This window comes from Belonocnema kinseyi, chromosome 2 (genome assembly GCF_010883055.1).
Source record: "Belonocnema kinseyi isolate 2016_QV_RU_SX_M_011 chromosome 2, B_treatae_v1, whole genome shotgun sequence".
NCBI classification, from domain to species: domain Eukaryota; kingdom Metazoa; phylum Arthropoda; class Insecta; order Hymenoptera; family Cynipidae; genus Belonocnema; species Belonocnema kinseyi.
Genome location: NC_046658.1, coordinates 66,320,037 through 66,328,405, shown reverse-complemented (window position 1 = coordinate 66,328,405; position 8,369 = coordinate 66,320,037). Strand labels below are relative to the sequence as shown.

General features: G+C 29.5%; 2 protein-coding genes across 3 annotated transcripts; both read right to left on the bottom strand.

The window, feature by feature from the left end:
• Positions 1 to 1,422: 1,422 nt before the first annotated feature.
• LOC117167413 lies at positions 1,423 to 4,748 on the bottom strand. The gene is made up of 4 exons (XM_033352317.1): positions 4,601 to 4,748; positions 4,116 to 4,476; positions 3,132 to 3,936; positions 1,423 to 2,164 (listed from the first exon to the last, which is right to left on the bottom strand). The coding sequence occupies exons 1-4, from the start codon at positions 4,652 to 4,654 to the stop codon at positions 1,849 to 1,851; spliced, it is 1,536 nt and encodes a 511-aa protein (XP_033208208.1). The 5' UTR covers positions 4,655 to 4,748; the 3' UTR covers positions 1,423 to 1,848.
• Positions 4,749 to 5,338: 590 nt separating this feature from the next.
• On the bottom strand, positions 5,339 to 8,345 carry LOC117167423. Of its 2 annotated transcripts, none has more exons than XM_033352332.1 (4): positions 7,768 to 8,345; positions 7,289 to 7,695; positions 6,940 to 7,167; positions 5,339 to 6,718 (listed from the first exon to the last, which is right to left on the bottom strand). In XM_033352332.1, the coding sequence occupies exons 2-4, from the start codon at positions 7,337 to 7,339 to the stop codon at positions 6,182 to 6,184; spliced, it is 816 nt and encodes a 271-aa protein (XP_033208223.1). In that variant the 5' UTR covers positions 7,340 to 7,695; positions 7,768 to 8,345; the 3' UTR covers positions 5,339 to 6,181. The 2 variants fall into 2 exon arrangements, with proteins under 2 accessions (XP_033208223.1, XP_033208222.1); XM_033352331.1 differs by having other exon boundaries at positions 7,951 to 8,345.
• Between the last annotated feature and the right edge of the window lie 24 nt (positions 8,346 to 8,369).

Genomic DNA, 8,369 nt, shown 5'->3' with positions numbered 1-8,369 from the left:
GTTCCGTGTGGTTCACTGCACTACCAATGACGTTGACGAAAAATCCCTGATGTTCCAAACCTGAATCACCCACGCTGCGGAAAATGGGGGGGAGTCAGCTAGAGCAGCATTCCTCAACCAATCAGCTGTTCTATCATCGTATTATGTTTAGCAGACGTGACTAGTCTTCTAGGATAGGCATTATGCACATGGGTATATATATATATATACGCTTGCACCTGCAGTGCACTCTGATGCAGTCCAAAGTTTATAAATAGATAAGAAACCTGATTATGAAGTCTATTTCTAATGCCCTAGTTTTCACTCATTAAAGATCTAAGATTTCCATTTTACGAACATTTTATAAATTTTCTTTCCTAGAAAATCAATATGTGACTGTGAAAATGACAGATGAGAAATATGCATCCCACCCTCAGAATCTGAACTCCCTTCTAAATAAAATGCATGCCCTGGAAGCCATGCCGTTCGCAATACCTAGGGGAGTTCTGAGCTATATATAATTTTGATTTTCTAGAACCCAAAATAGAAACTAAAATTCACAAATAGTTACATGAAATAAAATTCAGTGTTAGGTTACAAAATTACTCTTTTGAAAAAATGAATAATTTGAACAGGCTTTACGCTATTTTGTTTTATTTTGTACTTGTACAAAGATTAGAATGATCAAAATATGAAATTCAATTTCAATTGTATTAAAGAAACAATTATATTAACAAAAATTAAGTGTAACTTAATTATAAATTGTTATTTTTATTATTATTTTATTATTTATTAATTGTCGTTGTGCATTAATATCCAACACATGTAAAGTTTTGCATATGTAAATATTTGAAATTAACCTTTTTATCTTTTAAATGAATAGCGCATGTGCGTTTTGCCCAAAAACGGTACTTTTGTAGTCGAAAACACTAATACGTTAAAAAGTACATATTTGAATGTGTTTCATTAGCAGTATTCTATGCCAGGTTCGTTGTTTTTTGGATGTGCTGTTTTCTGACCAAAGTTTTTCTTGCAGATGTTTGCCTGTTTTTAAACGCTCGTTTTGCTATTCGGTGGAAGTGAGTAATAACTTGATTTAAAAAAATACAAAGAAGTTATGCAACCCTTTCTGAGTCTAAATCGTCATTTTCGGGATGCGCAGTAACTACGAGGTGAATTTTTCTCGGAAAATGTTTGTTAAGAGAAAACTTAAACGCCTTAAAGTTAGACAGTTCTTGTGTCTCCTGTGGAATTTGAGTTTTGGGACATTCAGGAATCTTCAGTTGTTTAATAGTATCTTCAGAGAAAAATGTGTCTTTGAAAAATGAAGAATGAATAATATATCAGTTTTTTAAATAAATCTAATATTTTTTTATGAATAATATGATTTTGGATTAAAGATAAATTTATTACCATCAAACTAACATCGAATCATCTTACTATAATTATAAATTTTATTATACAAAAATATAATTTCATTAATGATATTTATAACAGCATATTATTTCCATAGATAGTTCACATTAGGTAAAATGTGATTACAGTAAAACCTAGTTGACACGCATTTGGTTAAAACGAAACTTTGGTTAAGACGTACTGAAACAGTGCGGGCCTTATTATAAGCTATAAGGCTTATGAGCACTCGTAGAGCATGACATTTTTTAACACGAAGTCTCAAATTTATGGTCCCTTTAAATTCTTCATAGTGACGGTTTACTGTATTATAGTTTCGTGTGTTTTAATGAAAAAAATGTGCATCTTTTAGGGTTGTGATGAATTCGGAATATTTTGTTGTTGTAGAGTTTCAATACGATACGATTTTTCCAGAATATTCGTATACCATTCTGCTATTTTGTATCTTAGAGCAGTTTACATAATCGCATCACTAAACTTTTCAAAAAAATTATATAATCTCGGATATCCATCAAGATTATTCTTACACAATTCCTTAATGCCTAACTCAGATAATTTTTCAACTTCTTTTTTTTCTTTTGATTCCATCTTATTTGTTGCAAATTTATTGACAGATCGTCCATGAATGGTGTCGAATATCATTTTACCTTCCATGGAAATTGAATGAGGTCCATGAGTTTGTTTAGAATCCTCGTCTAAATTGTTGTGCTGACGCGACAAACTTACTGGTTTAGCGGACAAGCTCTCCTCTTTAGGAGGTGGTTTCACGGACCTACAATTTTTAAGCTTATTGAAAACTTACTTTGTTTTAAAAAATAAAAAGTTTTAAACAAATTATCTTCTTTGAATACGATTAAATTATTGTAAGAATCAGTTTAAATTTAGGTAATTTTCCATATATTTTCTGAACTAAGTTTTAATTCACCTGAAATCAATTTGCCTTTATTATAATTCAATTCGAATGTATTAACATTTAGTTTGAATTTCTGAGAATTATATTTGAATTTGCTTGTAATAGATTAGAATTTTGTTCAATTTAGATTGAATTGGTTCAATCTTACTTTTGATGCATTCAATTACAATTGTTCAAATTCAATTTGAATTATGTTATTAATTTGAAAATGATATTTAAGGAATTAAATTTTAATTTTAGCTGAATTCGATTTGAATGGTAGCGAATCCAAATGGAATGTCAGCAGTTATATTGAATGCAATTAAATTAATTGTACATGCTAGCAATCGAAATTTAAGGCTAGTTCAATCATTTTCAATATTAGTATAAGGGTAATTTAATTTAAACTTATTTCGAGCTCTTAAAAGTGTACTTAGGGTGTATTTAGTGGAACTATATTAAGTTGAAAAATATGGAACTTAATAAGCAAATTCATTGTAAATCTCGTAAACATAAATTGCATCCCACTATTCTAAATGAATTACAGAAAATTAATGTAAAATCCACAAAATCCAAATGGAATTCCAGTAAATAAATACTGAGTTTTAGTAGTTGTTAGAATATAATTTCTGAACTTATACTAAAATTAAATTTTTATTTTCAAAATTGAAATGATTTTCTACCTCACGGTAAATTAATATTGAATTCATTTTTGTTTTAATGATATTCACTTGAGCTTGAATTTCAGTTCAATTCACTCAAATTAATTTCAAATTAACCTTTATGTTTAGACCACATGGACCCATTTCTAACAAATTTCTTTCTGATAAAAAAATGATAAACAAACCTGAAATTCAGTTTCATCATTTTCGGTCCATTATCTTTTCCATATAGCTTCAAAGACTTCAGAAAAGATCCTAAATCTTCAACATGACCTTGAACAGGTGAAACTGAAATTTTAGTCATTGTGAACGCAGGTTTCGGTAAATTACTAAAGGGATGAATATTTTGTACGCCGACTGATCGCTCTGGTTTGAAATTTTTTTTACGAAGCTGATAAAAATGCTGATGCGGACGCTTCTTTAAATGATTGAAAACCAAAAATTGAACTTTTTCAGTCCAAATCAAATGTTCCTTTGAATTATTCTTGATTTCATTTTCTTTTATTTCCAAATATTTAATCCTGTTGGTATTAGCATTTGTCCTTTGAACTTGATTATAGAAAGAAAATCCACTTTGTTGAAAAGGTAGTCTTAAAATATCAAAAGATTTAGAAAAAATTGGAGAAACCACTTTCCTTTTTATGGGGGGATTGAAAAATCCTCGTCGTTGAATTGCAGGTAGTTGCGTAGTGGGCTGCTTTTCTAGTTCCTCTTTTATCTTTTCTTCACTAAAATCGTCCAACTCGTCAGATAATTCCTTAAAAACTAGTAGATCATTAACATCAAGATCTAATTTATCTGATGCTTTCTCTGCATTGAAACTTTTCTCTGTATTAGTATTTTTTTCGGTGTTAGAACTTTTATCTGCAGTAGTTCCTTGTTGGCGGTTTACATTGGAGCCTGATTTAGTGTCTTGGAGAGGCAATTTTGGAACTGTTTTTGATTCTGAATCAAATGGATTGGAATTGAATGTTCTCTCGATTGTTTTTGCTAAAATTGAAAATTAAAAAAACATCTTAGATTGAAAGCGGTTTAATAGAATCTTTGTATAAAATAACATTTTTATTCTCCATAATTTAATTACTTGACATAGAAATAAACACCTAAGAAGATTTTTTTCTAGATAATCAAAATAATCACTGTTGCTGTAGTTTAAAATTTATAAATACCTGGTTTTGGTCCAATTTTTGAGAAACTCTTATGAAATCCAAACCATGTTGGATGTCTTTCTAAATGATAATTAATTTGCGTATTCATAACACTTGGTTCATTTTTATTGATGAGATCAATAAAATTAGAAACATCTTCAGGATTTTTAGTCGATTGACCAAATTTTACAGATTCGTAATGGCTCTTTTTTTCTCGTTGCGGATTTATCCAAAAAGTTCCTTCTTTATCAATGGGATCTGATAATTTTGCTAAATTTGAAAAACTGATTTTTGAAACGATTCTTTGTGCAACCTTTGAATCAGACAATTCTTCAGATTTAAGACTATTCAGTTGATTATTAAGAACCGGTAAAAAAGAGCCCTAAAATCGAAATGATCATTAATATTTCTGATATATTTTAATCCTTAAAAATTCATTTTTAAATCAATGTAGAGCAATAGTAAAATTATTATTAATTTTCAAAAATTCGAGTGACTTCACTTACGTAAGCTGAAGACATGAAAATAATCAAAGTCAATGAGATCTTAACCCCATCCATCGTGGAATAAAATTAAAAATACTCGGAGAAAAAGCCTAATAGGAAGAAACTCGTACGTTTTCTTCAAGTTATTTGCAATATTGATTCTGGAACTGTTTGACTGTTGTAATTACCTTCATTTTTTCTTGCAAATGCTTTATTAAACCTAGTCAATCGCCATAATGAACAACCATTATCGATAAGAGATTTCCTGTACAATTTCTCTTTCGCATTAGTTAAGAATTACTGAATGCAATTTACAAATTCAAAATAATCTTTTTCCCATATTCCTATCTTATACAAATGTATGAGATTATTTATATAGTATTAACAAATTTTATTGAACAAAGATAATATATCAAACATTTTTCGTGGTTTTTTGTGGCCCTCACTATTATTACTTTTCTTTTTTCTTTACTTTTGTGGTTTTGGAGTTCACAAATGATTTAGAAAACTTAAATTTTCATGCGATAATTTATTCTGAGAAATTACATACTTGATAGGAGTTTTTTCAACAAAGGACATAAGAACCAGTAAAGAGTGAAACTACAAAGTTAGAACTAGAATCAAAAATAATTTAAGGCAACAAAAAATAGTCTTTAAAAAAATTGCAATCTGTTTTAAAATTTGCCCTAAATTTGACTTCCCTCCCCCACCCCCAACACCTCAAATTTCCATAATTTCAGTAGAGGCTTTTTCTTTTTTTTTATGAATTTTTTATATTAACATTTTTGTAAGATAAGGGAAATAAAAATTAAAAAGCCAGCACCGAAGATTTTAATATTAAAACTAATTATAAGAAGAAGGGAAAACCCATCTACTGAAAATTCTCAAGGTTGGTACCTCTGCCATGAATGCATGTCTTTCGCCATTGCCGAAATTAGTAACGGTGAAGGGTAGAGGGAGGAGGTAAGTCTAGAGAAAAACTAAAAACAATTTAAATTTGTTTAAAGACAATGTTTTATTTGTTTTCTATTGCTTTATAGAATAAAACCCTAAAAAGACCACCTATATAAATCAGAAATGTCTGATGAAAATTTAAATATTCTCCATTACTCATGGACCCCAAAGCTTAAGAACCAAAAAACACTAATGCCTAAAAATACTGACTTTTTCAGAATAATAATAATGTTTTTTAATTATTAGGTTTTTGGAGACATAAGAAATTTTAAGTAAATGTTCTTCACTTTAAACAGGAATTCGAACAAAATTAAGGGGCAGTTTTAGATATTTTCAAATTATTTCCATAAATTAAGAATAATTTAGCTAAAAACTCAGCTCAGTCTAATGTCAAAATGATATGGTAATTATATTGTATGTAGAAAAGAATGGAAAGAAACTTTTAAGAAACACAATTTCGACATTGTGACTCCGTAACTGGATTATTTTTAAAGTATTTTTTCATAATTAGCATAGTTTTCAGGTAAATTATATTGAGTTTACAGAAATAATTGTCAAATATAATAAAATGCTCTTTAATTTCGTTCAAATCCCTGATTTTAAATCTTAAATTTCTAGCACATAATATTTTATTAAAATTGATATAAATTAAGATTTGCTGATAAAACTATCACTATTTAAATAAATATCTCCACTAAGTGCCAGAGAAGCAACTGGTCCTTTAGGCCAAGTGTTCAAATTTAAAAATCTTGCAGTAGAAAAGGTTGAATGGGGTTCATTTCTCAATTTCTTGGCTTCATCCCCTATTGGCTCTTTTCCAGGGCTACATGAGGATCCCTTTGAAGTGAAAGATGATGCGGGAATTTTCTCTGAATTATTTTTTATTTCTACGGATCCGAATTGACGAGATAATGGTGGCCCATTAGGAAGAGATTGAGGATTAGGAACATTTCCAGAATGATAGTCAAATCTATTAGAACTTTGAGGAGATGGTACTGGTCCATTAGACAGAAGTTGCGAGTCAGGCATATTTCCAGACTGATATTCAAAATTATTCAAATTCGACCTGACTTCTGGTGTCGGCTCTTTAAAATGTTGATTTTGTGCAGATTTGCTCGGCAGTAAACCCAAATTAAAAGGGGATGGTATTTCGATTTCGTTTTGTGAACCCGTCCTTAGAACATTCTAGAATTATATTGTTGTTGAATAATAGTACGAGGTTATAGTTGTATAATATTTAGTTGTAGAATATTTTAGACCAAATATATTTATGATTTTTTTATTATTTATTTAGAAATTGTCTAACTAAAATCTTGAGTTGAATATTTACTCTAAAGTCTCTCAAAATTTACTTGATTTTGAACAAAACTGAATTTTCAAAGTATTTGATTATTTAATTTACTTACCGGTACTTCAATCCCAAAACTTCCTGAAATAATTTTATCGTCAACGGGGTCGGAATTGGTAGTAGATACAAGAGAATTTCCAATCAGAGGGAAATTTCCCGTTTCATCTTTGGATACTTGACCAAGATTAAATGTGTACTCCTTCGCAAAATTTACTGGATCACTGAGAGATTTAGCATCCAAATTAGAGGCTAATTTAGGAATTAGAGGAAAAATCATAGAATCTACCTAGAAAATAAGAAATACGACAAATGCATATAAAGAATCTGTTTTGTCGAAATTCCTACAAAAAAATTAAAACCAAACTAAAACTCTAATTGTTGATTAAAATTAGATCAAATTTAATTACGATGTTTAAAACAAGGCAGCAAACTACCAAGACCCCTCGTAAGTTGCACATGATCGTTGACTATTTTTCAAAGACCGTTTTCGCTGATGACTGTCGTTTATAACCTTGGAAGAGACTTCCAAACGAGAATAAAATTTAAATTCATTGAATTGATTGGATGAAGTCATTTATGCTTAATGATCAGAGAAAAAACGTTCCAGTGTGTCGAGATTGCAAATTGCATCATTGGGATCATTTTAATCTAATATGATCCAGCGGGTCATGATAATCCATAATTTCGTGACCCTCCATGAAACCCGCTATTGAGCCGATTGTAGTTCTTAAAATCGGAAGTTCTTGTTTTAACATTTTTTCTTTCATAATTTTTTGATACAGTCTTCTTAAAATTTAGGTAGCCGCTGTTGAATCTAATAAAATAATTTCTAGTTTACATTATTATTATTAATTATGATTTTTAAATAAAAAATTTCAATAGTAACCTCAAAATACAATGTTCCAATTAAATGTTCGAAAGATTTTGTTCATCCTTTAAAGCTTATTGAGAATATCGACACAAAGATTAATTTGGAATACAATTTAAATAGTTGTAGTTTGATGATAAAAAAATTAAAGTATATTTATTCAGTTTAAGCAAGAATAATTTATTTTTCATATTCTCTTACAAATTTTTATAAGACTTAGTGTGCATCAATGTTGCGAAAATCACGTGTATGGGTAGTGGGCGAACTTATCGAAATCCATTTGTTCGAATGACTGTGGAGATTATAGTCGAGGTCGATGTTTGGTAGTAAATGTACTTATATCGAGATTGCCAATTCGTGAAATAAGATTTTATTACCACTTAATCTTAATGCCAATCGAAGGTGCAAATGACACTATCATACTTCAAATACTAAAAGGCTTTAAATAAAATATAACTCAATTTTAGATCTAAAACTCTTAAAAGCCCATATTTTGGAAAACATTCTAAAAAATATACAAAATAGATTTTATGCTTTCACGATGATTCATTTTGATAAAAAGAGATATTTCGGGTTTCACTCGTGTAAAAAACTACTACGAATTGTTTGCCGACGTTTCG

Bases quoted from the DNA above. Each gene is read 5' to 3' on its own strand.
- LOC117167413 (XM_033352317.1), bottom strand. From the start codon at position 4,654: ATGGATGGGGTTAAGATCTCATTGACTTTGATTATTTTCATGTCTTCA. The intron at 4,477-4,600 runs GTAAGTGAAGTC...TTTCGATTTTAG, and splicing joins TTTTCATGTCTTCAGCTTAC to GGCTCTTTTTTACCGGTTCT. The intron at 3,937-4,115 runs GTATTTATAAAT...TTTCAATTTTAG, and splicing joins AAAAATTGGACCAAAACCAG to CAAAAACAATCGAGAGAACA.
- LOC117167423 (XM_033352332.1), bottom strand. From the start codon at position 7,339: ATGTGCAACTTACGAGGGGTCTTGGTAGTTTGCTGCCTTGTTTTAAAC. The intron at 7,168-7,288 runs GTAATTAAATTT...CTTATTTTCTAG, and splicing joins GCTGCCTTGTTTTAAACATC to GTAGATTCTATGATTTTTCC. The intron at 6,719-6,939 runs GTAAGTAAATTA...ATATAATTCTAG, and splicing joins GTTTTGGGATTGAAGTACCG to AATGTTCTAAGGACGGGTTC.